The sequence below is a fragment of the Anarrhichthys ocellatus genome, unplaced genomic scaffold, assembly GCF_004355925.1.
Source record: "Anarrhichthys ocellatus isolate YVR2014 unplaced genomic scaffold, GSC_Weel_1.0 scaffold38, whole genome shotgun sequence".
Classification (NCBI taxonomy): Eukaryota; Metazoa; Chordata; class Actinopteri; order Perciformes; family Anarhichadidae; genus Anarrhichthys; species Anarrhichthys ocellatus.
The window spans coordinates 94,240-121,406 of record NW_022280068.1 but is presented as its reverse complement, the minus strand read 5'-3'; the positions used below and the strand labels follow the sequence as shown (position 1 = coordinate 121,406).

The window sequence follows — 27,167 nt, the reverse complement described above, 5'->3', positions numbered from 1 at the left end:
ATGGTGGAAAAATAAATATCCGTGCAAACCACAACCACTCTGCACACACACATTGTGTTTGATTAAACTATATTGCGAACTGTATTGCGTTAAATAATGCACTGATTAATCAAAAAGTTGATTCTTGCTGTGTAATGGATAAATGAATATTAAACCACCATTTTAAGTATTCACTATCTAATGATAACATTATTCATGTTCAATATCATACTGTGTAACATTTCTACAGTAACACCTGTAGTGTGTCATAGCTTCTCAATATCAGCTGCTTATGAAAAACAATGAGACACATACAAAACGCTTTCATGGACATCTTTACAAAATGTAAAGTCAAGGTGAAAAATCGTCACGACCTCCTCAGCCAATCAGGCAGAGGCATCGTATTACCACGCCCCCACATCTGGATCTCTCTCGGTCCGTAACACCTACCCGGTGTCTCGGTCTGTCTGTCCGACATTAAAGCATGTAACCGAGCGGGTCCTCGGTGTCACTACGAAACCAAACCGTACGGCGTAACGGAGCATAACGGAGCGTAACGGAGAGTAACGGAGAAAGGTGAGTAAAGTTGTCTTTGTGCAGCGGGACTCTGGTGGACTCTGGTGGACTCTGGTTCATACCAGCGAGAAAGTGGATCTATGCACACTGTTGAAAATGAAGCGTTAGTTTTCTATCAGAGAGAAGCATGTCCCTGTTCATATGATGCGCAGTGACTCTGCAGAGACATGAAACAGAAGGTTCAACGCTTCCTAACCTGCTGCTCACTCTTTGTTGTTTTCCAAGCAGCGCTGTTGTTTTGATACAGGAGACATGAGAATGTTTGCCACAGACCCACCTCCATAAAACCAGACTCCTGGTGAAGAGAGGAGGAGCTGGAGTCTGAGCAGGAAGCTTTGGGAGTTTTCTGCATGTTGAGTGATGCAGATGCTGTCCCCCTTCTTTTTTATTATCTGTGGCTGTTATCTTTTTTATTTCATGCTGCTTGCTCCCATTTCTCCTGCAGAAGCACATGCTGCATCTGATCACAGGTGCAGGAGAAGACTGTGCTATTGGGCCTAAATGCCTGAAACATTTCCTGTCAATATAAAGCTTCATACATGTGCACGGCTCTACATCAGAGGTATTCAACAGGGGGTCCGCGACCCCTAGGTGGTCCGCGGGGGTACTGCAGGGGGTCCGCAAAACTTTTGGTTGATTAGACACATTTTTTTTTCCAAACATGAATCTGTCCATTATTTTAATAGTTCAGTATTGTATGCAAGATAACAGGTATGTTTATGCATGGCAGTGGCACTAATAGGCCATCACTCATTTTCGTTTCCAGATTTATGTTTAAAATGAAAACGTCAATTTGAATAGCTTGTATGCATGATTATCATGCAATTGACAGACAATGTTGATATTGGCATTGGTATCAGCTGACAAGGTATGTTTATAAATGGCAGTGGCGTGGCCACCCTACTCACTGTACCTTGCACATGTTTAAAATAAAAACATGAATATATGAACCTGTGTATTATTTGAATAGCTTAGTATTGAATGCACAATAACAAGGTATATTTATACATGGTACTAGGCCCAGTTTAATATAAAACAATTTTATACAATATATATAGTCGGGGGTCCCTGCTCCATCTCTCTATCAGTTTGGGGGGGTCCTTGGCCTGAAAAACGTTGAAGACCCCTACTCTACATCACACACATGTTAGACCCCCCCCCCCCATATTGCAGTTTTATATCAGTTAGGGGACAAATGATAAGGAAAAATGATCGGGGTGGGCTAAACCGTTTCACTTTCATGTATATATATATACCGTAACAAGACCCTCCCAGATAATATTATAATACCTTTCTTTAATAATAAGTAAAATAGTCAGAGCATCTTAAATCCTAACATACTGATGGAATATTAATTTCCACCAATTCGCACAGTGGAATTAAACCTTGACAAAAGTTAGAACAAAAACAATGATGAACATAAGCTTTTCCCACTGGACTAAAACCTCGCCAACACCCACCAACGTGTGGCTTTTGCCTTCAAAGGCTCAGCATTGATTCCTGGGTCAGATGACTCTGCAGTAGTCTGCTTTATTAATCGGCTCCGGCTTCGATCAGCAGTGACGGAAACATCACACGATCATTTTAGCCCATTTTTTTTCCAGTGCCATGCTATGTGACGCACTTTGAAGTCCAAGATTTTTGGACGATTATTATAATTTATCAACAAACAAAACATACAATCAATATGCCTTATCCTCAAAGCCACCAGACTCCAGTCAGACACAACAGACATTTTGTTTCAGTCAACAGAAACAAAATGAACCTCACCGAAACCGTCTACGTTAGTCCAACAATCACCAACTCTGGTTTGAGAGTTGAAAAGAGGGACTGAATAAGTAAGATACAAAAAAGAAGCACCGTAACACTTTCACTGATTACTAACCCTGTTTTCAACAGTGTTGTTGAACGTGACACGCCAGAGAAAAAAAACGACCATCGCCTTCTTTTAGTGGGTTTTTACTGTGTGTAAAAAAACCTGAATAAATGAGTCCTTCTGTCGCTTCTGAGGGACTTTGTCCTGACCCCTGGATTTCAAATAACAATTGTTATGAAATGAATAGTAAAATCTAAATCTGTGCTTAAAATAATCGCATACATAACATATCGTTCCCTACTCTCCCAAAAAGTCAGATGAATGAAAGTACATACTGTCGCTCACTTGTTTATTTCACAGGAATTATTCCACTGTCAAGTTCTAAGAGCGGTTCAAACATGTTCACACACCTCCACATGATCTGTGAGACCCGTCTGAACCTGAACACAACATGTCGTCCTCTGCTGCTCAGTTTATCCATATGTAATAAAGGGGAGAATTTCCTCGTCTAAGCTGCTTTGGAATCTGTTGGAGAGATTAGCTTCACTGAAAGACCAAGGCTTTTTGGCACACGGAGCCCGAGCTGCATGCTGCTTTGTGGAAATGAATCAGCTGCAAGGTATTTTAATGAATGCTAACTTCAGTCAGTACTTGCTAGGGTTATGGAGCTGAGGTTGTTTTTGTTCACTGGGACCTTAAAATGACAGTTACTGTTACCATCTGCTGCCTTCAGGTGCTGTTGTTTTTAACGGCCTAGAGAGATTGTTTTGTGTCTGTGATTTCCGTGCTTTTATATTTTGAAGTAAACTCTGGTCAAACCACTTCTCCCTGAAACCGAGAACCTGGCAGGTTTATGAAAGCAGCCACTCTAGTTCCCGCCGGTGTGAGAGTAAACTGTTAGCACTGAATGCTTTCACAGGAGCTAACTGCTAACTGGACTGAATATCTGCTTCATGCATTGATTCAGACCGTGTTGGTGCGCTATGGAGCTGCCAAAAATACGACTTCTTCCATCCCTCCATTGGATCTACAATTCCCATCATGCTTTGGGGGATGCAAGCAAAACGTATAATGTTGCCATGAAGACAGTGAGTTGGCTTTTGGCTACACATTGAGCTCTGTTTTTGAGCCTATATTTGTTTACAGTTGAGCATTTGTGCCATGCTGCATCAGCTACTAGCACTTCCCGTTTACTCTGGAACCACGGAAACAGACAACATTCACTGGGTCACTGGATACTGAAGAAAGTCTGATTGTTAATGTTGATTAGGAAAGATCTGAAGCTATAGGAGACATCTGATTTATTGATCTTTATGTGTGTATCACGTCTGCGTATTGAGATTTGAGTTATGTTTTCCATAAAAGGCCACTGCAGAGACATTCAGTCACCAGCTACCAACCTGTAGAGGTGTTGCAACTTGGGAAACAGGTTCAAAATCGTCTTTATTGTGCAGCATATACAATAATTGTAAATACCACTATCTAGTTGTCACACAGTGAGCATGAAGCCTTTGGGGCCCCTGAGGGTCCGGGGTTTGTAGTACGGTCTTGGTTAGAGCCAGGCTTTCCGGTGTATGTTTACCCTTTGCTTGTCTTTCATATCTCCTCCATGACTCAACAACAAGTGCTGCTGTAATGGTGGTATTGGACTATTATCTGCTCATCTGCTCGCCTCCCCCTCTTCCTTTATACATCTCAAAAATAGAAGTTATGCAGAGACATTGCTCAGTGTTCCTGGTACTAATTTAAAGGGGAGTAGCCCAGAGAAAACATCACAGGCTTTTCTCAGTTGACCTTTTGGAAAGTTGTGGCTGGGCAGGGCTGGTGTCTGGTTTTTAGTCCAGTGGCAACCTCGATATACTGTATGTATGTGAAGTTTGATCGGTGTGATTTTGAAGGTTTGCATGTTGCTATTGCGAGCCTCCTAAATCTATAATTAGAGGTTAGGCTGTTAGTCAGGCTGGTGTTTGACAAACAGAACGTCAATAAACATTTCATGGAAAAAAGCAGTGAGTATTTAGACTCCTTCCTGGTGGAGCTGTTTTTAAGGAATAGCCTTTCTGGTTTAAGTAAGTAAAGTAAATGGCCAAGTCAGTGTATTTAAATCAACCGCACTCTTTCCATCCCTTCCTGTCCTGTGAATACACACACACACACACACACACACTTCATCTGGTTTGCCTCAGGCCAATAACATGACCCAGGTGTGGGAGTTCTTTTCTGCAGTTCTGACAGCATGGAGCCCAGTTAGCTTAAGGCCTTGTTTATAGTCGCTTAAGCACCGTGGTGTGGGACTTCACAGCCGGCTCATGAGCTACGAGCACGCATAACGACATTTGTGCTCAGCGCAACTTTCATTGCAATACTTGCTAAAACGTCAGGGGGCATTGTAAAAAATAAAGGAAGTGCACCGATACCAGTATCGTAAAACTACTCAATACATCTGACAATAAATCCGATAATAAATCCGATAATAAATCCGATACATCCTTTACAGCAATGTGACGTTAACCTTGATCCCTCTGTTAATTGCTAAGAACAGAGGGATCAAGATTAGGTTTCTTTAAAAGAGGTTGGACCACAGCATGTTTAAGAGTCGATAAAATCAAGACGGCGATACAGGTTTAAAATTGCTAAAATAACTAGGAATATCCCTCCAGACATGTAAAACACGGTCTGGGGGGTTATTTGATTCTGTTTGTAAAAAAAGTTTAAAAACTGCTCACACATCTCTTGTGAGGCATCAGTAAAATTGCAGAGGGAGGGAGTGACCACCGAGTCAATTATCATTAAAATAATTGGCGGATTCAAGTGGTTTGCTAAAATTAAGTTGGAGAAGAAGGAAGTTCGTGCTTCTTTAAATAGACACAGATAGAGAAATAGACCGAGAGATAAACTATGGTGGGAAAGAAGGGCAGCTCTGCTGGAACCGAGGACAAGATGGAAAATGAATTGTGTATGTAGGACATGGGAACAAAGTCTAGTGAAATGTGAGAGAGGGAGGAAACAGGAGAGACAGGTAATGAGAGGACAGAGGCTAAGGATTAGGATTGGAATGAGATAAAATAGGATTGAGGCAGTTGTCTGAGATCAAGGGGCGAGGGCGGAACAAAGAGAGAGGAGGCAGGAAAATGAAAGGAGAAGAAGAGGTAAATGTGTTGACAGCTACAAGATAGAGAGAGGAGGGGGGAAGAGACCAGCACCTCCATATTACTGGCTGTGGCCAAAGCAGGAATGTCCTCTGGTTGCACCACAGCTGAAACATACTTTTGACCCACAGAGTTCCTGCTGACGCTGTCCCAGACAGGAAGACAACATGGCCTCCAGCTCTAACCCCCTCAGTGGCCTCACAGACAGGAGCGGGAGCTTCTTTAAGGTGAGGACTGATGGATGATTCATGTAGCTGACTTTGCAAAAAATCCCTTTGAAATATAAAACGCATCACTTCCTGTGTATCAAATGGGATTTTTCGGATATTCTGACTCAATACTTGTTTGTTTAGAACAGAAGAAAACTGTGTTGCCTCTTGTTTTCACTGTGCTCTATCGCTGTCCCTTTAGCTGTCTTTTCTTTATCTCTTTGCTGATCCGGCCGTGTTTCTTTATACTTTCACCTCTTTTCAATTTAAACAAATTGTGAGTCAAACAAAGCAACATTTATGAAACTATGATAATGAGAGCCTACCTAAATACTTGGAGCGAGCCAACTAACTTTCAAATTGTGAAAACAGGAAATGGAGTTGAACTTGTATAGCGCTGTTCTAGTCCTACGACCACTCGAAGCTAAATGTGTCTCCTCTCTGCTGCTGTGGTTATCATTCATGTCCTGCCAGGGACAAATAGTGCAAACAGTCTGTAGATGTACTTTACAGTGTGTGAAAAGTAATGAAGAAGTCAGGTGATGTATTTTAAACAGAGTTGACTAATTTGACCTTATTTTTGTTGCCTAACTTACATAACATGATTACTCTAATCAAGGCTCATGTCAAGTAAACAGTATTTGTCAGAGTAGCAGCTTGTATTTGTTCTGCTGGTTCTCATTGTTTACAAAAGGAATGCCTGATGTTAAGCTGCACACTGGAAAGAATGGCAAAATATACTATTTTGTTTTGTTTATTTTGTTTTGATTTCGAGTTCCACAACTCAAATACACATAAAGTATAAGAAAACAACAAGTCATTACTTTTGAAATGGTAATCAGCAAGTTTATGCTGATGGAAAAGGTGTTGCCTGAAGCTTTAGCTCATTACACCTTTTTACATGAATCATTATACACTTCTCATTGAATTTATACACTTAATAGATTACAAAATATGAAAAATAAAGTTGATTAAAGCCAGGGTGGGCAATGTATTTTAGATTTTTGTTTGTTACATTTGTTGAAATTCTATTTACATCTTGATGGATCAAATATAGAATAGAAATAAATCAGCTGTGACTGTCATAAGGGACGGTACACATCCAATCGTTTCCTTCTGCCCAAAAGTAATGATAGGACGGACTACATACCTACCTGTCTAACTACTTTACCTGTCTCTACCTACTTGTTTTCCAACCTACCTATCTCTACCTGTCTCTCTGTCTATGTACCTACTACATGTCAACCTACCTGCCTGTCTCTACCTACCTGTCTACTAAACTACCTGCCCCTTCAACAAGCTGCTAACTTGACAACAGTGAGTGCTAGCAATAGCCATGGAAAGTTGTTTACGTTCCTTTTGATACCCTGCTTTATGGTCTATTTGACTCTAAATGGACCATAATTTGCTAAATGAACATCATGCTGTATTGAAGAAGACTTGGAACTAGAGATTGAGACCATAAACTCATGTTTACAATGTTTACTGAGGTAATAAATCAAGTGAGAAGTAGACTCATTTTCTCATAGACTTCTATACAACCAGAGGAGTCGCCCCCTGATGGACATGAGAGAGAATGCAGGTTTAAGACAGTTCAGCATTGCTTCACTTTTCAGACGCGGAGGTTGACATCTGTATACATTTTTACCAGTGTTGCTACAGCAGCTGTTCTTTTTTCTGTCAAGATGGGGTGCTGAGTGTACATTAATGAGAAATAAAATGAACTTTTTTGATTTTAGCAAATGGCTGCAATGAAACAAAGAGTGAACAATTTAAAGGGGTCTGAATACTTTCCATACCCACTGTATGTAAAGCAGCTACAGTCTTGTGCGTTGGAAGCCCCAATAATGGTCAAGAGGAAAAGTCGTGCTCTTCATTTAAATCCCTGCAAGCACGAGACGTAAAGCTTGTGATGAGCACTGTGTCTCAGTGGAAGATCTTTCACCTGGCTGCATCTTCTTAGTTCATTCAGGTTGTTTGACAAATTCAGTGTTTTAGGCAGATGAATAAATGAAACCCACTTTCAAAGCTAAAAAAAAAAAGAGTTAGACCAGGATCAAGAATGAACTAAGAAACAAACACTGAAAGTTGTCTGGCTTTTAATTTCCTCTACCGTTCTTTTCCGTCCTCACTAACTCTGAAACCGTGTGTGTGTGTGTGTGTGTGTGTGTGTGTCAAAACCAAACATAGTTTCCCGTTGACTCCATCCATGGCTTTAACAGCAGTGCATGCAGAGAATCACTTACCTCGACACACACGCATTCACAAGTTTAAGGAGCTGAATGAACAATGCTCTGGCGTGTGTCTATGCTTGAATCACTCAGCAACATGTGTGTTCACCTTCCATTTTCTAGCTCAGGAGTCTCCATGATGTCGTTCATATAATTCAATGGCCCTCTCTTCACAGAAGGCTTCTCTCCACAGCCACATTAATAACTCTCGCTGCTGGGCTCCTCCCACTCCGTGCCCCCCCCCCCCCAATGCAGCATTCCTGTGCTGGAATTGAGGTTGGACCAGTTTCCATTCTCTGTCCAGCTGTTTCACCTGAGCTTTAAAGAGATACAGTGGTGAAATAAGGGAGGTACATATCCAGTATGTAATAATCCATAGTGTAATAATCACACTTCAATAAGAATTGGTGTGTGACTATTAAATATAACAGATTCTATAAAGTAAATTTATGAAGTAAAGTTATTGTAATAACGTCACGATTTGTTGATCTAACCAGGCAAATCCAAAATCTTTTGTTCTAAATATTACAATCAGATTAGCACTTTGTAACTCCAAAATCTCTGTCATCAGCATTCATCAGTTCTAGTAGTTTAAACTGAAACTTCTGCTGCTTTTCATTATGCTAACATGTCTCCTGTGAAAGAGATGTGAGGATGGAGGAGCCACATGAGAGATCCTTGGTTCCATAGCGCCAGTTACTGCTGACGTGCTGCACAGCTGTCAAAGCCACTGGTATGCAGAACCACTTATTGAGGAACAATTTCAGTATGTTTTGCCACATGTGGAGGTGCAGCATGTCAGGGTGCATCTGTGTTTCCTAGCTCCAAGCTCCTCTTCGTGGTGCATTTAAGGGATTTGAAGATCCTCCATCATGGCGGAGGGGGAGCGATTTCCGTGTCACCAGAGGAGAAAGAGAGGGCAGGAGGGTTCTTGCTGTCTGTCTCTCTACAGTGCTGGTCAGTTGTCTATAGACCCTTGTCACTGTCTTCACCAGGGTTCTAATTGAGCGTCCTCAGTTTGTGTTTGAAGTGTACAGTGTTAAGGGCTCCAGTAACACCGTCCACTCATGCTGTGTAGAGTGTGAGGCTTTCACAGAGCTGGCTCCACTTAGTCGTAGGAGGGGGGAGTCAGAGGGGCCTGTGGTGGCTGTGGTCTGGAGCCCAGCTGGTGGAAGACCGTTTGGACAAGGAGGCCTCCTACTGGTTGAAATGTAAACTAGTGATTCTGTATAATGCTTTGTGTTTGCACTACATGGGTAAAGCTTACCACATCTAAAGAAGCCTGATAATATCACACTGACATGCTTTCATCACCTCACATTTGTGGTCTTCATTATACTGTGCTCTGCATCCAGATGCACTGTTAGGAAGCCTACTTGATTGCACTGTTTGACCCAGATCATCAGAGTAAAGCAGCCAAATGCGAACATCTGCTCGGATGTGTTTGAGGAATTTCTGCAATGTAGGATGCAGGAATGTGGACGAGGCTGGAAAAAAACAACAACATGAGAAGCAATTAGTTGCTAGAAGTCTTAATACAGCTGAGCAGTTTTTCCACTCTATTTTTAACAAGTCCTTTTCGGAGGGGGATTCTCATATCGTATTCTCATATGCTGCATGAGCAGAAAAGGACAGGTGCACGCAGGTGTTCCAGAGGAAACAGGAAGTGAGTTTTGCTAGTTTGTCCCACTGATTTGTTCATTTCATCAACAAGGGGTCAGCACAACACAGCTTAAGAGACAATGAAGTACTTTTACCAGATGACAGCAATTTGTGTTAGATATCGCAATTCTTCTCTCATAACTCAGTCAAACCTGAGCTCAGACATCAAACACTTATTCACTCACTTCCTGAGGTTACCATTATCTCTTTAATTAATACATCTACTGCAGATTTTCATCCATGGATCACCATAGAAACCATAGAAAAAAGATGCTCCTTATAACTCCAGAGTTTGCCTGAGAATCTTTGGAACAAAGTAATCCAGTATTGTTGTCTGTACATCTGTAGATGCATTGCAAACAGGAACTTCTAATAACTAGTTCTGCATACTTTTAATGGTGTCAATTTGCCAAAATGTAATCAAATGTAGACTGAAAAAACAGGGCTGAAGTTGTAGCCCACAATGTAACTCACTGACTGGCTACATTACACTTCCTGTTCGCATTGGGCAGCAGACCACAAGAGTTTTAGGTATGCTTTGTTTCAGCGATCGTGAAACACATTCCACATCTGTCATCAGTATTTATAACGTTAGCTAAAACTAAACACAGTACAAAGACACAATCCTACATGCCATTTTTATTTTAACAGTTCACTCCGTTGACTAATTAGTGCTAAACATAGATGACACGACAACACATTATCTCCTGAAATAGTCCTGCGTGACACGGGAGGAGCAATCCGTCAAGCTTTCCTGCCAGAGTTCTGCATGTGTTTGCACACAGTACCTCTCACTCTGGATGTTGATGTGGGTCACTTCTTTGACAATGCTTTTGTCTTGATGTTTCCTTCCTAAAGGAAATGAGGTACACAGGAAACGGTTTCCCTGCCCTTTGTTCCAGATGTAGCCAGCACAGTCCCTCCGTCACTTGCTCTCTAATTTATGTTTGAGCAATGCTGTCGGTTTCCTTTACTGCTGTTCCCTCTCCTCGTCTCCTTCTTATATCCCCTCTCATTCTGTCTGCTTCCAGCTGATTGATACATTTGCATTGGAGATTGGGGAGCTGAAGAGAGAGATGGTCCAGACCTCTCCAACAGCCAACAGAGAGCCTATGGATCTACGAGGGTAAGACAGCACTTCCTCCTATCTTCAACCTGACTAGTCATGTTTTTTATTGTGTCTGAAAATCTTGATGAGCCACACCGTGTTTCACCTTCATCTTGTTCTGCGTTCTGTCGAATCTGACTTCCTTCACCAGTGTTTGTAAATACCTCTACACATTGGTACTTGTTGTCACCAGCAGATGGCAAAAGAGTTTCACTCTCTGTCTGTCTCTCTCTCTCTCTGTGTTTCTCTGCCAGGCTGGAGAGTGAGGTGAGCGGCGTTTACCTCCAGTCCCCCCACTGTGGGGGGGAGGGGGGTGAGAGGGATTCTGGATACGACTCCCTGCGAAGGAGGATGAGCGTGTTGGACAGGCTGAGTCGAACCCATCCGGTGTGGCTGCTGCTGGCCGTCAGTGAAGAGGAGGCCGGTCGTATTCTGCTCAGACAACCTCCTGGGGTGAGGGGTTACCGTCCAAATACAAGTGCTAATGCGTCTCATTTTTGATTATTGTCTAACATTGTATATTTCATAACTTTCAGGTTTTCCTGGTCAGGAAGTCAGCCGCACTGCAGAGAAAGGTTCTGTCTGTGCGTCTGAAGGAGGATCCATCAGGAACTCCAGTCAGCCACTTCCCTGTCAGAGAGAGCCAGTACAGTAAGGAACATGGGGGGGGGCTTTCAGATCATCTTAAAATTGTTTTTTAAAAAAGTAAATTCACGTGACTCAGAAGTTGTAATGGCCTGATGGATCACAGAGCTCCAGTTGTGGTCTTTCCGTTTCCCTGGTCAGCTCCTCTGATTGTGTCCAAAGTAGATTCCTGCTAGCACTTAGCTGTTATTTGAATGTGACTGTTTGGTCATGGTCACATTTGTTTGCACTTCCTCAACAGTGACATTGAACAGGTAACATGCTGTAGCTAAGCAGCTGTGTGCATGTGTGACTTTGGGAACACTTGCACTTGAAGATAGTCAAGATGTTGACATATGATGCCATACGAGAAAAACAACTATATTCTAGTGGTTAACTCTTATGATCGTATCACACGAAAAACGTCATTCATGTTGTAACTGTGCTTATCACTTCTAATAATTCAGTTCATGGAGCAGTGATGGTGCCAAATTGTGATGACACACCAGCTGTGGATTTTCCCTGCTGTAATGACAGCACACATGGGAAGGCCGTCCGCCTTTGGCCGGGTTTGTCCTTTAAATGTGGGTCAGCTGCTCTCCAGTTGGTCTCTCACACTGCCTGCTGTTTTAAAGTTAGCCATGTACCGACTGTTTGAACTAAACTTTTAACCAATACAAATCACCAGTCCTTTTAAGGCTGCTCACTAACAAGCACAGCGATGCTTAAATATCACATTGGGAAGGGTAAATGCTGTCTTTATAGTTGCTCTATGTAGAAATAAAATTATGCAAATTCATATCAGAAAACTTAGAAGTCTCAGATTAGCCAGCTCCAAAGCAAAGCAAAGGTATTGTCACTTATTGGTATTGTACAGTAAAGAGCCGATGTAGGAGTGCCTTGTTGAAACAGTGAGTGTGTTTGCTGAAGAGGGGTTTGAACCCTGCTACTAATGTCTGTACCAAATTCCACTGCTCCTCTTGGAACCAGGATCTGTACCAAATGTTGTGCCAATCAGTATAGATGTGGAGATACAGTATCTTAGAGGATAATTGAAGAATTTGACCTCCTGGTGACGCTACATAAAAAGTCACCTCATCCCTTACAAACCCTGAATATCTCTACCAAATTTCACGGCAATCCATTCCATATTGACAGTAAAAAGCAAAACTATCAACACTCTTGTGATCCCTGTCTTTTCTTTTAGTACACCAAAGCAATTAGAGTTTATCCTCTGAGGTCCTTGAACATCTGTACAAAATTTCTCAACAATTCATCCAGTATTTGAGATATTAAGTCTGGAGCAGAGTGAAGGAACTCACTTTCTTGATCATCCCCTCTTGTAATTCAGTCTGGAAACATTTCATTTGTTTGCAGCCTTTTCTCTCGAGGAATCTGGGATCAGCTTTGCAGATCTGTTTCGCCTGGTGGCCTTCTACTGTATTAGCAGGTAAACACTCCATCCATCCTATCCCCAGTTTTCTTCTGTGTCAACATACAAATATATATTTTTAAGTATTGATTAAAAATCAATCGATACAGTATCACAAAACATACTGAAGTGTATCAACATTTTCTCATTCTTTCTGATATTGTATTTCTAATCTTTATTCTCGGTCACATTTATTGTTCATCTTTCACTTAGGGATGTCCTGCCTTTCACACTCCAACTCCCAGAGGCCATTGCATCGGCTAAGACTCAGAAAGAACTGGAGGAGGTGGCTCAGCTGGGAGCAGGTAGCCTCATTGATTATTTTATTATGTCAAGTAAACAACCATGGTGGTTTTGCAAGTTTTTAGATATAAACCAGCTTCAGTTAAGCATTTTTAAGAGTTCTACAGCTTTTAGATTGGTTTCTCACTGTTCAGGGAGCCATTCATTTACATTCATTTCACACTGGCAACAAACTGCAGAGACTTAAAATCTGTCTGAGAACGGTAATCCATCAAAGTGAACATTCTGTTGAGTTTTTTTTTTTTTTTTTATCTTCAAACTTCAAGGACTGGTTCAACATTTTAGGAATTTGAATGAGAAGATTGTTAGAAGAGAAGCTTGATGTGGCTTGTGTGTCTTAATATACTGCCAGAGATGAGAGGTGATTAGCCTAGCTTAGCATAAAGACTTGAAGCAGGGGGAGGCAGCTAGCCTGGTTCTCTCTAATTATTAAATGTGCATTACCAGCACTTCTAAAGCTCCTATTAACACATGTTTTTGTTAGTTACTACATGAAAATAAATGCACAAAGTGTGATGTTGAGTTAGTTGCAGTGACTATTTGTTGACGAACAACAGCTGCCAGGTTTTCTACCAATGTGTCTGTACAGAGCCCTGTACTGAAACCTCCACACACGGACCTGGCAACCCACACTATAGCAGACTGTGAAAAGAAATGCTGGGCAGATTGTTACAATTATTTATATTCATTGAATAGTTACCAATTGTCATTTTTACATTTCTGTTTATGTACAAATTAATTCAATTCACTTTATTTATAGATCCCCAAATCACAAATCTGTACAAATACGACATCCTCTGTCCCAGGACCCTCACATCAGTACAGGAAACCCCCCCCCCCCCAAAAGAAACCTTTACAGGGAACAAAAGCTCTGTTGCTAAAATGTTAGCGCAGGAGAATTACTGATACAAACTTTCTTATCTAACTCTCGGATAGAAATTGAATAAATCTATTTGACAACATGTTGTATTATTTCTTAAACATCAAGTAAAGTGGCTAAAGTATACAAGCTTAAAACAGCAGTGTTGCACTTTAATACAGTACATTATCTTTAACCTAATGGTGCCTGTGTGCGAGAGCCACACCTGCTACAACATGCTAACATTCAGTCGACTAAGCAGGCAAACAGAGACAAAGCAGCCAGTATTTGTGTTTTCCTTCGCTGAGCATTCAGGTCCGGTTTCACAGCAGATTGAGTCACTTCATCTCTCAAAGTTATTCCAGTCTCAGCTCTGCGAATCTGCAGTGAGTCAGCTTCATACAGTAGAGCCTTCGACATAGCTCAGAGCTTATTGTGGGGGAGGAGGGAGTGGCGAGTGGAAAGCTACACTAAGTGTGAGTGCTGACATCACATAGACCTAGTGACAAACATGAAAAGCTGCTCTCCTATGTATGGATGTGGGTGTAATGTGGCTGTGTGTTTTGAGCCATACATAGAGCTGGTGGATTCCATGTCATTTCTTGGACACACAAACCCGTGGCTTGATTTAAAAAAAAATATGGAAGAGTTGAATGTTGAGAGTTGAATGTCTGTAGCCAGATTGAATAAGGTTGTTGTTGTTGTTGCTCTCGGAACATCATGTGAGGTAGTTGTTCGGAAATCCACATATGTCACATTTTTTAGTAGGTGTGTCTTTGCAGCTCTCTTCCGTTTGATGTGAAGGAATTCGAGCCAGCCTGTGGGCCTCCCATAGCTAACTTATACAGTAATTAAGGGAAACTCCCTCCTCCACAGGAACGCTTCTATTTAAAGCCTTAAAGCAGACTGTCATATTGTATGTTGTGGACTCTAGGCACGCACATGTGAAACACAAACACATGTTACAAACCGAGACAAATGAATATTGCAGTGACTTTGCAACAGATTTTCAGGGGCGTTGTTTGAGGCACTTAGTATCTCCTGTTGTTGATCATAAAAAAATCAATTTCTCATGAGAGTAGGACTTTACTTAGGTTGTAGCCAAAATAGCAGTGTGACTTACGGGATGGCAATGTTGAGTCGGTCCACCATTTTGATCCGGACTGACATTGAATCTCTTCATGTTCATGTCTCCTTGGGATGTATCGTAACTTTTCTAGCACAGTCATCACAGAGTGTACGTGGGTTGATGACTAAATGCAAAATTAATGACATTCCCATCAGCCTCAGCTGTACATCAGCTAATTAGCTAATGTTAGCATGCTTCGGCAATAAACAAAGATGAACATGGTGAACGTTACATCTGCTTAACATCAGAAATATAGCTTGGTCGATGTGAGCATGTTAGTGTTCCAATGTTAGCAGTAGCTCAAAGCACTGCTGTGCCCAAGTGCAGCCTCACAGAGCCGTTAGCATGGCTGTAGACTCGGCATGATGCAGTATAATGGGCCTTTCACGCACCACAGCACTATGAAACCCACTCTGAGCCACAAGGGCCCCGAGCAGAGGGGTGAGTTGTAACAATAAAAAGAAAGACTCTGTGATCCTGTTCTTTCTGCATGTATTTAAAACAGGTAATATGCATACATTTGGTCTGTGCAAATGAGCCTCATTGCAAAAACAAGCCAATAGACACATGCAGTGGATTTTGTAACTGAAGTTAATTTGTAAGGGATTTGTGAAAATGTCTTTTGCTCTCTGCCAGTGTTCTGCTAACTATGTTCTTGGTTTAAAGGCAACATTTATACTTTCCCACCTGGTTGTTTGCAATCCGACACATTTGTGCACATCCAATATTTTCTAACTACGCAGATGTGGATGGGTGCAGAAAATGGCGAACTTTGAGGAGCTTTGAGAATATTGGTGGTTTCCCCGCACAGGAGTTTAAAAGATCGAAGCTTTTCTTAGTCACGATTCCACGTCGGCTCGTGTCTGTGCGACCGTCCTTTATATGTATGCCTTTTTATGTTGTAGCAATGAGCCTTACTGTTTTCTGATCTGCTGCCTTTTTAATGTGCTGTTAATGCTGTTTGCTTTTAATTCATGTTAACACGTTGTCTAAAGTCGGCCATTGTTTGAACACCAGCTTTGATCTGAGAATTTATAGTATGTTCTTTTTCAGTCAAACATCACAGATAAATGTTAACATAAATTAAAGGGAACAGTCAGTTGTAGATGTGCTATTTGGAGTGGGCTGCCTGCTGTCTACTCTGCAGACAGACTCTACAGTGTCAGGTGGTCATTGTTGAAATGGGCCAGTATGAAGACCACGCACAGATTTCAGTCTCCAGACGCTGTACTATAACAGGTATGAATAACAGCTTCTTTATGGCCACAGGAATGCAAGAGTATCGTTTCCATTTTCCATTCCACGGAAACTGTCGTCACTGGGTTTATGATGCAATCCCTGCATAGATATTTTGGAGTGGCATGATTTGTTGCCTGTTCTTTTCAGTGTGGTTAAATCATTGTGTTGTATGTACATCTTCATGCTACAATATAGTATTTATTTTCAAGTTGTTACTAAAGCTGAGAGTGTTAGTGTGAGGAATGCCATGCCATATAGCTGAACGCAATGGATGGATTCAGTGGAACAGCACACAGAAACACCAAAATTAGTGCACATGTCTTCCATTTGTTCTGTCGATATAAAAAAAAGGCAGAATATCATTTAAATGAGGTTTGCGGATAACAATAGCTTCATTTAACAACGGAACATTGTCCTACAACTACTCAGTAGCGCATAGACGTAAGAGAGAGGAAAACCGAGCAGGAAGAAGGAGTGGAGGAACTGGATCTGCGTGCCGTGTGTGTGCAGTGCCCTCCCACTCTATGATTAGCATGGGCGACTCCCTCTCTCTGTCTCAGGCTGTGCACCCTGTGAATGCAAGCCAAGAGACACGGGCTGAACTCACCGCGCTTCTGCCACCAGCAAGACCAAAGACCGGCAAAGAGAAAAACTTAGGGAAACTTTAAAGAAAAGTCTGAGCTGTTGGTGAGAAGTAGTTGAGAATGCTGTTTTTGTGCTTTTTCACCTTTTTCTTTAACTGATCTTTTAATTTGAACACTCTGAGCCTTGAATTGTCCGAGGAGAGGTAGGCTATGTGTCTAGCTTTCAGATAGTTAATATGTCCGTGTCTCTATTACAGGCTTCTGGGACTCTGCCCTGTGCAGTCAGCGGCGCCCTTCCCCCCGTCCCTGTCGCCCTCTGAGCCGTACCCTCAGCCCCCAGCGAACTAACAGGAACAGGGAGGTTGAGGGGTCACGGCTGAGACACACCGGGGCTCACTGCGACAGTGCACCCCCGACCCTGCGGTCCGGCGCTCCTCCACCTTCCTTTCATCTTGAGAGAAGACATTCCAGTGGTCCTCTGTGCTTTGTCAACCCCCTGTTTCTCCAGACTCGTCGGAACCACCACCACCGCCGTGAGGACGATCCACCTTCACGTGCTGTCAAGTCCGATAACAACCTAGAGAATGCAGAGAAATCGCCCGTGAAGCCGCTCAGCAGCAGCCGAGGTAGCGAGCAGCACGTGGACAAGATCAAACTGAACGGCAAATCACGGCCACCTCCCCCTCGCCCTCCTCCCCCCCGCTCGATGCCACGCCGGCGCCCTGCTCCTCCACCGCCTGGACCTCTGGCAGCTACCACCAGACCCAAGAGCATGCCAGAGGCCGTTGCTGTGTCTACAAGACAGCAACCGTCGCTCAGCAGGCGCAAGGCTCCCGCTCGACCATCAATGGGTGCCAAGCATAGCAGCCCGTCCAAAACTGCCAGCTCACCAGTCCCTGTGCCCACAAACCCACCACCTCCAAGGCCAAAGAAGCCTGATCTGGAAGCTCACCGCTGCCACATTGCCTTGGATGATGAGACCATTGCCAAGGCTCTGTCCCGAGCCAAGCTTCCACCCTGCCAGCCTCCACCTGCCGTCCCTGCTGATGTACTACTGGAGAAGAGCGCTGGGAGTCTGTCTACTCCTAAGGAGAGGGGACGCCAGCGGCTCAGTGACATGAGCATGTCTACTTCCTCCTCTGACTCACTGGAATATTCACAGTCTCCTGGATTCTCCCTGGGCCTGGCCCCTAGTCCATCCCGACACCTTACTCATCAAGACCCAGTGGAGGACAGCAGTGAAGACGATGAGGACGGGGAAGAAGACGAGGAGGAAGACTATGGGGTCGGTCTGGAGACGGACCTAGAAATGCAACACCGTCCGTCCTTCAAAGCACGGAGGCGAATGGTTGGCGTTAGTCTGAGCGGTGGCTCCTTCATCCTCCCCAGGGCCCTGAAGGGACGCTTCCTTAAGGTGAGCGGCATGCTCAGCTCCCTCATGACCCCCGAGAGACGGGCGGTGAAAAGGATCGCTGAGCTGTCCAGGGACAAAAGCTCATATTTTGGCTCCCTGGTCCAGGACTACATCAGCTTTGTTCAGGAGAACCGAGGCTGTCACACCTCAGGGACGGATTTTCTGCAGACTCTCAGGCAGTTTATGACACAGATGAAGGCTTACCTGGGCCAGAGCTCCGAACTGGACCCCCCTATAGAGTCACTTATACCTGAGGACCAGATCGGTAAGTTGGCCAAGAAGGCTGCAACTCTTTAAAACTATTTGAGATTTGTTGTTTGCGTGGCGGGATCGTGGGTCTTGACTTGGTGAAGCTTGTGCGTCTGCATGCGTGGGCACATGTGTGTCATTTTTTAGATATCCCATCACTGACAGCATTCACTTATCTTCATGTTTTCCTTCCAGTATCATTTGAGAAGTAAAATGTCTTCAGTGCTGCTTCAGAAAAGTATTTCTGGGCGACTTGATTCATTGATGACGTTCAGTGAGTGCCCAGGCTTGTCATTGCCTTTAGACACACTATTAGAAGTTTTCCAAATTAGCCTTCCTCATTACCGGTGTTGAGTTTCAGAAATGCCAGTGTGCTGTGCCCCAACGAGTAATTCTTGGCTCTTGTTGGTTGCCATAACCTTACAGCGTAGTTGAGGCTTATTTAAAAAAAAAAGAAGCATACATTTCATTTAACTGTATGTTAATTAGGCCTGCTTGGTATTAAACCTAATGTTGGTCCTCACTGAAATGTGTCTCCGCAGCACTGAGTACTGGAAGCTGGCAGATATGTTGACTGTTTATTAAAGCAACATTTATTGAACATTTGTGATCATTGGCTTCTTTAGTTGCATGGAAAATGAAAAAGAAAACAGTACTGTTGCGTTATTGGGATTGAATCCCTCTTTCTAAATTCACAGTATCAAAGTTGTTGCTTTGTTCCATTGAGGTCATGATGATTGTAAAAAATAAAGTTTGCAGGCATGAGCAGCTCTATCAAAGGGACGTTTCATTCCAATCAGATTATTGTGCACTTGAGTATTTGCATGAATATGTAAGTGTGTCTTTGCACTCATCTCACGTCCCTTGTTCATTGTAAACAATAACAGCAAAGCCTTGTTCAGAGACGGAGCAGTGATCCGTTCTGGTTGTGCCGACAGACCACAGATACGCACATTAAATGTCACAATTTCTTTATAAAGAGACTATGGAAATAGGAATCAAGTTTTTCAATAACAGTTTGGGCTAAACTGGAATTCCAAACTATTTTAAAGGCACTATCATGAGAGAAATCTACCGGAGGCCTAATTGATAGATGGTTAGAGGTGTGTCAAAATTACAGCTATTCATTTTTCGGTGGAAAACCAAAACAAAACTGTGAGCTACGAGCAGCTAGCAGGCAGTCTGGACGACAAGCTACAATCCCACAGAATAGCTTCAAGAGAAAGGAGAAGTGGAGCCGAGCTGACGTCTGGGCTCTGAGTGTTTACAGAAAGGTTACGGCTGAAAGTCTGACATTGGGGGGAAAGAAATGTTGTGTTTGTAGTGAAAGGGGGAGCTGGAAGTCCAGACATTTTGAGTGAGGCTGTATACCTGTCTGAACACACCCTAACTCATGGCCATGGAGGAACAAACGGAGGAAGGATGGGAAGGAAAAGGAAAGCTGTTGTTTGTGGCACGTAAAACAGAAAACTGCAGAATTCTGTGTTCATTACTTCCAGTGCTTTTCTCTTATAGTGCTTGTTGGTATGTATGTTGTTGTATGTCTGTGTGTACACACTGTTTATCACAGGGTCCCCCACAGTTTATTGAAGTTGAGGAAGACTTTGAACAGGCTGTAGTCGAGAATGAGCCCAATAACAAACATTGCTCAATATACAAAGGAAGTGAGCCTTTCTGGGGGGAATCAGGAAGTCTACAGTCATAAAGTGTGTGTGTGTGTGTGTGCCTACATGCCGTGTGTCCTTAGCAGCCTCTGTGCTGCTCCTTGTGCACACATGAGGATCAGTGGGGTCTCTCCGGCCTCTGTAAACACCTCAGGCCTCCCCTTGTTCTTCACTTCAGATGTATTAGTCTTGTGCAGTAAAGAACCCTTACCTCAGGCGACCCACAACACACACACTGTGGAGGCTTTCATGCTGTAGTGTGTAAGTGCAGTACATTCACCCCGTGACTCACCATAAAGTCAGACATTTCTCCACAAGATCAGGATTCTTGTTTGTGCACGCTCGCTAGTTCATGCTGTTGCAAAGCGTGCAGTTGGTTGTGTGGAGCTCATTGCATGAACTCTGCCTGGAGGCTGGGGATGCTTGTGCGTGAATAGCTGTGTCAGTGCTGCAAGTGAACAACAAGACACAGTTGTGTAAATGCAACATGCTGTACATAGTTGAGGTAGGCAGGAGAGTATTTGAAGCCCATGTGTGTAGGTGGGAGGTACAGATGGAGTCATTGTGGAGGTCTAGCTGAATGAATGCTATACTTTTGAATAGACTTCCAAGTTGGATTCGTCACGGTCGCACTGGAGCTGAGACCCGATAAATCTCACACTCTTTAACTCTTCAAAGAACACGTAAAAACAAATATGACTGGTGAAGGTCAGACTTTGAGGTTAGTTATTTATCACTTTTGTTGCTTAAAGTTCCAGTGTGTAGCATTTAGTGGTATTTATTGGCAGAAATGTGTTAATATTCCTAACTATGTTTTCATTTGTGTTTAAATCAATCTGAAACTAAGAGTCCTCGTGTTTTTGTTAGCTTAGAATGAGCCATCTATATCTACATCTGGTCCTCTTCACAGAGTCCACCATGATACACCTCCATGTTTCTACAGCAGCCCAGAAGGGCAAAACAGACACTGGCTCTGGAGAGAGACTGTCCCGTTGTTAAGTTGAAGTGGCAGCTTGGACTTGGTGGTATGAATGCCCCTGAAGGCCACTGTCGGCGGGGGAGTAGCAGTCATCACTAAATCCTGCACACTGGTCCTTTTAAGATTGTTTCAAACCAGGAAGTGAAAGCGTTCAGATTTGATTTGCTACATTTCTATGAAATGTCTTTTTTTGTGAATGTATACCTTTCTAGAAACAGATGCTACTGGCTTGGTTTGCTCCTGTTCAGTTATGTTTGCTCAATGAGGACTTGGCCTTTTTTTTATCAAATGAAACTATATGCGACCCCTTTTCGTAGATGTACATGTCCAGCAGGAATTAAAGTCCCGGAGGCTGAGGGACACGGACAGGACGGATCGTCAGAAAATAGGAATAGGTGGTTGGTTGTTGGTGTTTTCATGGCATTTGTTGACAACAAGATTGATATGAAAGAAAGACAGTCTTCTCCCTAAATAAGCCCACGGCCTCCTCACTGTGATGCTCTGTAACTGTCCCACAGTGGAACATGATGAAGTGTACTTAGCACAGACATAGTTGTATACCATCGGCTGAGGAGATTTAGGTTCTCAGAGCTGAATATACCACTGTGATGATCTGGGCTGGGCCGTCAGCTGACTTTGTACAACGTCTTGATTGTGCTTTATATGTGTGTGTATTTATTTATATGTGATTCAATGTTCAGGTGACCAAACAGTGCTGTGTTTCTAACTTTTATAGTAGCTGACAGAGCAGTTTCAGTTTAGTGTGATGTGTCCTCGCTGGTCTCACTCAAGAGGCCATGATGCGCTTTCAGGTGCAAAAGTTTCTTTGTCATTCCTCCTTAATGATTTCTTGATCTATTGGTTTGCGATAACGTGGTGTGTGTATGTGTGTGTGTGTGCCATCTTCTACAGACCAGGTGCTAGAGAAGGCCATGCACAAGTGTGTCCTAAAGCCTCTGAGGAGTGTGATCGAGATGGCTTTACATGACTTCCAGGTAAGAGATAAGTGGAATCTTGTTCTCCGGCAGGGTTACTCTACCATCCCATTTCACAATATCATAAATTCACTAGTGCACGCTCATTAGAAAAGGATATGTTCTTAGCTTGAGAAGGATCACAATGTTCAAAAAAAAAAATCAAATCCCCAAAAGAGGCGATAAGAGACATTAAAAATAACTGTTCTTTACTGGTCGACTGGGTAAAGTAAGCATATTGGTTGGTCTGTGGCTCTCTACAGGTGAGCAGCGGAGCTTTGCAGCAGCTGAGGGAGAACCTGGCCGTGGCTAAGACCAAGAGGCCGCAAGAGTTAGGGGTGGACGGAGCCGTGCCTCCCAACCCCGAGGCTATCGAGAAGATCTGCCACAAGTTCCTAAACATGAGGAAGATGTACTCTCCCGAGAAAAAGGTGTCATTGCTGCTGCGTGTGTGTAAACTCATCTATACCATCATGCAGGATAACTCAGGTATGGAGAAGTGCTACCCTGCATGTGACAGAAAGCCTGAGAATAAAACCAATATTGCAAGGCAAGCATTTTGAACTCAAACTAATTTATTTGTATAGCCCTGCATCACAATGCGGGGCTATACAAGGGATTGTAAAGGGCTTTACAATCAGTACAGCATAAGACATCCTCTGTGCTTTGAACCTAGCATCGGAACAGCAAAAACAAAAACAAGGAAGAAATCTCAGTGAGAGCAAACAGAGGAAGTCTCCTCTTCTGAACCAGATTCTTCAGCCTTAGGTTCAGATTGTGTTTACAGCGATGACATTTGTATCTGCCTCACCGCTCTGCGTCTGCTTCCTACCAGGGAGGATGTTCGGTGCCGATGACTTCCTGCCCATGCTGACTTATGTGGTGGCTCAGTGTGACATGCCTCAGCTGGACACAGAGATCCAGTACATGATGGAGCTGCTGGACCCGTCTTTGCTGCAAGGAGAGGGTAGGTCTGCTCCATATCACTCATCCATGACCTTCTTGGTATGTAACACTTGAGAGAAAACACACAATACACCGTGAGAGGAGGGTACAAGGCCAAATATTGTACTAGCTGTTCATTTAGTACAGGGCTGGGTGTATTTAGCTTAGCTTAGAGTAGAGACTGTACGCAGGAGGAGACAGCAAACAAACTACTAAAACCTCTGAAGCTCTCAAAATAACAAGTTGTATTTTGTATAAGGAGGCATATTTGTTAACTTGTCTTGTGTCTTTGCTGGGCTATGCTAACGACATGCTAGCTTCTGCTCTGTACTCGACACACAGACATGAGATGGACATTGCTCTTCTCATCTCACCCTCAGAAAGACAGCAAATAAGTGTATTTCCCAAAAGGTTAAACGATTATTTTTAGAACTTACAGAAAGGTCTGACCCTGATAAGGACAGAGCACAAAGAAGAACCACAGAAACTCTCCTTTTACCATGTGAAAGTGCATGGGGATAAACACCGGTTTGATTTTCCTCCACTTCCACTAGTGTTGGATCTTTCCTTTCCAGTTTGAGCTGTTGTACACTGGTTCTGTGTTAGCTTTGTGGCTCAAGTTTAACTGTGTAACCTTTTGCTAAGGCTACAAATGGCTCTTACAGAATAATGGTTACACTATGTCATTAAGTCAACTTAGTAATGTTTATTGGAAGCTAGCTAACATTAGCCACTATAAGCATGGGTTCATACCAGACCCAGTGAGGCTGTAGTGTGTGGAATGTAGCATGGGTGTGTTTTCTTGCTTATGTCCCTAATCGATCACTGCAGTATAGTGAAGACAAGGCATGACTATTACTACTGCAGTATCATGATCAGCACCAGCAACATCCTCTGACTCCTAAGACAGTTCTACTATCACATGCTGCTTAAAGAAATGCTGATGTTGAAGACTTTTCTTGTGGTAGATGAAGTCATTTTGAAGTGTTTTTGGAAGTTTTGTGATTCTTACATTGGTAGCATCTAACACAGGTCTTGTACCGGGGCCTTCTCAGCTGAGTGGAGGTCACCAGGAAGCTTCTGTGAATCAGCTTGAGAAACTTAAGACGTAGGAAGGAAAGTCCTTTTGACATTGGCAGGACATTCCAGTCTGCGTTTGATTTGAATGGGCTGGAGCAGGTTCAGAGGAAAAAGGAGGCTGACTCCTCCCAGAATGAAATATTTTCCTATCAGCGTCAACCTGTCTGGCACGTAGAGTAAGCTCAAATGTACAGTATGTGGTGTGTGTCCTAGAGCTTCAGTCCTTTATGTTGTGATTCATTTCTGTTCCAATGGAGGAAGTGTTCATCTCTTGCCCATGTAATGTCCGCTGGTTTCATTTCTACATAACTAGCTCAGTTTGATTTATTTTTCTCCATCCATCCTCAAAACATTACTAACCCTAACCCTCCCCACCCACCCCCCAGGGGGCTACTACCTGACCAGCGCCTACGGAGCCATGGCCCTCATCAAGAACTTCCAGGAGGAGCAGGCAGCGCGGGTGCTGAGCTCTGAGGCCAGGAACACTCTGCACCAGTGGCACAGACGGCGAACCACCCAACGTTCAGCACCGTCTGTGGACGACTTTCAGGTATCGCGCCTGACCTGAACCCGACTTGAACATCCAGGCAGTGAGTCCAAGTTGTACCGATTCAAAACCCCCCCTCAAAAGAAACGTCACGCTCAGCATGAACGGTGCTGCATTTCGGCCCTTGTCAGTGAACGGGAATAAATCTACAATTTCTACTAATATCACAGCATGAGGACTTGGAGCCACGGTTCAGTTTTATGTTTTGTTAGAGCACCCTCTAGTGGAACATTAAAAAACTGCATGTGTTTTTTTTTTTCTTCTACAGCTATCACTGCATGTCTTTTTTCTGCATGTGCTCTTGACTCTTGACCTTCATTCATTGTGGAGATTTCCATCTGTGCCAAATGTTAACACAGGGCTTTTTGTTCCTCTCTGTAGAACTATCTCCGTGTAGCCCTGCAGGAAGTGGACACAGGCTGCACGGCCAAAACCCTGATCGTCCACCCGTACACAACCACAGAGGAGGTGTGCTCACTCTGCGCTTACAAGTTCAAGATCCCGGACCCTGACACCTTCGCACTGTTTCTGGCCACCAAGGACACTAGCCAGCAGCTGGCCCCGGACACACACCCTCAACGGATCAAAGCCGAGCTCCACGGCCGGCCCCGGGCACAGATCTTCCACTTTGTCTACAGGAGGGTCCCTAACCTCAACCTCTGTGTCCCTGCCATCATGCACAATGGAAACTGCCTTCAAGTTGAATAGATCCGGAGATTATCACAGCGTGCTGCACTTGATCCTAAACAATACTTATGCTTTGTGGTATTATGGTGGTGCTTATAGATTTTGTAGATAGTTTTGAGGACGTCAGAATGGAAACAGAAACCGAGCTGTATATTGGCATATTGATGCATAGATAAAATATCAAATATGATGCAAGGCAAATAAGGTAATTTACCTTATGAGGGACCACCAAGGGGAAGGATCAAGACTGTGGCTCAGTTTGGGTCAAAAAGAATGTGAAGTAGGTTAGGTGGTATCAGATCGTGTTTAGAGGCTGGTTTGCAGGATTTTGAGTATGTGAAGTATTATAATGGAGGTGAAAGGTTTCTTGGACAAGTATGCTAAAGCAGAGGTCATACAGTTTAATATTGCATGTTATGTAACCAACGTTTGCCTTAATTGCTGTTGTCTCGGGTCCCTTCAAAAGGAATTGAACATACTACATACAGTGTGTTGCTACTGAAAGCTTTCAGCTATCATCCAGGGATTAGTCAGCTTTCATCAAAATGACCCAGATAAAAACGTCATGCTAAAACGTTGATTTAATAAGTCAAATGAACTATTGTAAAAGTAGTTTTTTATTGCTCTTATGTATATTTTCTGCAATTGCTGGTCAATTGTAGCTTGTATGTCCGTGTAGAAATATTTTTATATTCAAATTTTCCATCACTAAAGATTTATATTCTGATTTAATATTTCTGTACAGGACTCGATAGTAGACTTGGATTTATATCTTGAAAGTCCATTTAAAACAACACTGTTTCTATAATTTGTTATGGAGAGCTCAAAGCGGACTTCTTGCTACATTATTTTTGGAAGAAGTGTCCATTTTGACAGCACAGGTCTAAACAGAAGGTTGTGATGTAGGGGAATATGTGTCTTTGTGGTTTGATGTATAAAGTCAAATGAACCATTTGTCATTGTGTTTCTTTTTCTTCTAGATACTGAATGCTCTTCTGTACAGAAATGCAGAAGAACAAAACCTGACTTGTTTCTGATTGGTCAATAATTTACGGAAGCCCTGAGAGGCAAGTGAGAGAAAAAATATGGGTGATCCATTTTTCATTTTCTGAGCTAATTAGTTTTCTCACCTGTGTTTGTGGATTAAGAACAGGTGAAAGAAAAGGTTGTGCCAGGATAATATTTCTCAGTTCTTCTCTAAAATCTTCCTCTATGAACTCAAACAAACACATTTCGTGGAAAGTTTTAGAAGTTTTATTTTTCAGACTTAACGTTAGTTACAGCGCTGCGGGTCTTGCTCTCGCTCTCGCTCTCTCATATCAAATTTACTTTAAAATCAACACTTACACATAAAGGTTTACTAGACTATGGATCATAAATGTGGTCAACACACGTCTCTCACTCGTTTCCTCGGTTTCGTTGTCTGTTCTCACTTGTAGCTCTGCTGGTGGCTTAACTATCTGTCCTACTGGAGAGCAATTACTGCTTTTGTTCCTTTACATTTTATCTGCGGACTTCACAATAGATGTACAGAACAAAATAAGCATTAATAAGGACAGGAAAGTCCTCCGTTTTGTGTCCATCACCCTCCCTAAAGCCGCTAACCGTGACTTCAGACGGCCACTCCGTAGGGCTGATAACGCCGCTGGTCACGCCGCTCTCTTATTGCTCCAATAACAGCTGCTTCCTCCGTAATAATGCAGACTTTAACTGGACAACAGCCGCTAG

General features: G+C 43.0%; 1 protein-coding gene across 6 annotated transcripts; it reads left to right on the top strand.

Moving 5' to 3' along the window:
- The first annotated feature begins 430 nt into the window (after positions 1-430).
- Positions 431-26,393, top strand: LOC116394193 (ras and Rab interactor 2). Of its 6 annotated transcripts, none has more exons than XM_031867078.1 (14): positions 431-555; positions 5,652-5,747; positions 10,654-10,748; positions 10,985-11,183; positions 11,267-11,381; positions 11,822-11,938; positions 12,732-12,804; positions 13,000-13,091; positions 17,158-18,579; positions 22,119-22,201; positions 22,444-22,669; positions 23,016-23,147; positions 24,592-24,755; positions 25,134-26,393. In XM_031867078.1, the coding sequence occupies exons 2-14, from the start codon at positions 5,688-5,690 to the stop codon at positions 25,458-25,460; spliced, it is 3,105 nt and encodes a 1,034-aa protein (XP_031722938.1). In that variant the 5' UTR covers positions 431-555; positions 5,652-5,687; the 3' UTR covers positions 25,461-26,393. The 6 variants fall into 6 exon arrangements, with proteins under 6 accessions (XP_031722938.1, XP_031722942.1, XP_031722941.1 ...); XM_031867082.1 differs by having other exon boundaries at positions 24,592-24,795; positions 25,134-25,224; XM_031867081.1 differs by lacking the exon at positions 11,822-11,938.
- Positions 26,394-27,167: the final 774 nt, after the last annotated feature.

What these genes read in the sequence shown, in the direction of transcription:
- LOC116394193 (XM_031867078.1), top strand. Translation starts at nt 5,688, where the DNA reads ATGGCCTCCAGCTCTAACCCCCTCAGTGGCCTCACAGACAGGAGCGGG. An exon ending in GGAGCGGGAGCTTCTTTAAG is followed by an intron (nt 5,748 to 10,653) that starts GTGAGGACTGAT and finishes GTCTGCTTCCAG; the next exon opens with CTGATTGATACATTTGCATT. An exon ending in TGCTCAGACAACCTCCTGGG is followed by an intron (nt 11,184 to 11,266) that starts GTGAGGGGTTAC and finishes CATAACTTTCAG; the next exon opens with GTTTTCCTGGTCAGGAAGTC.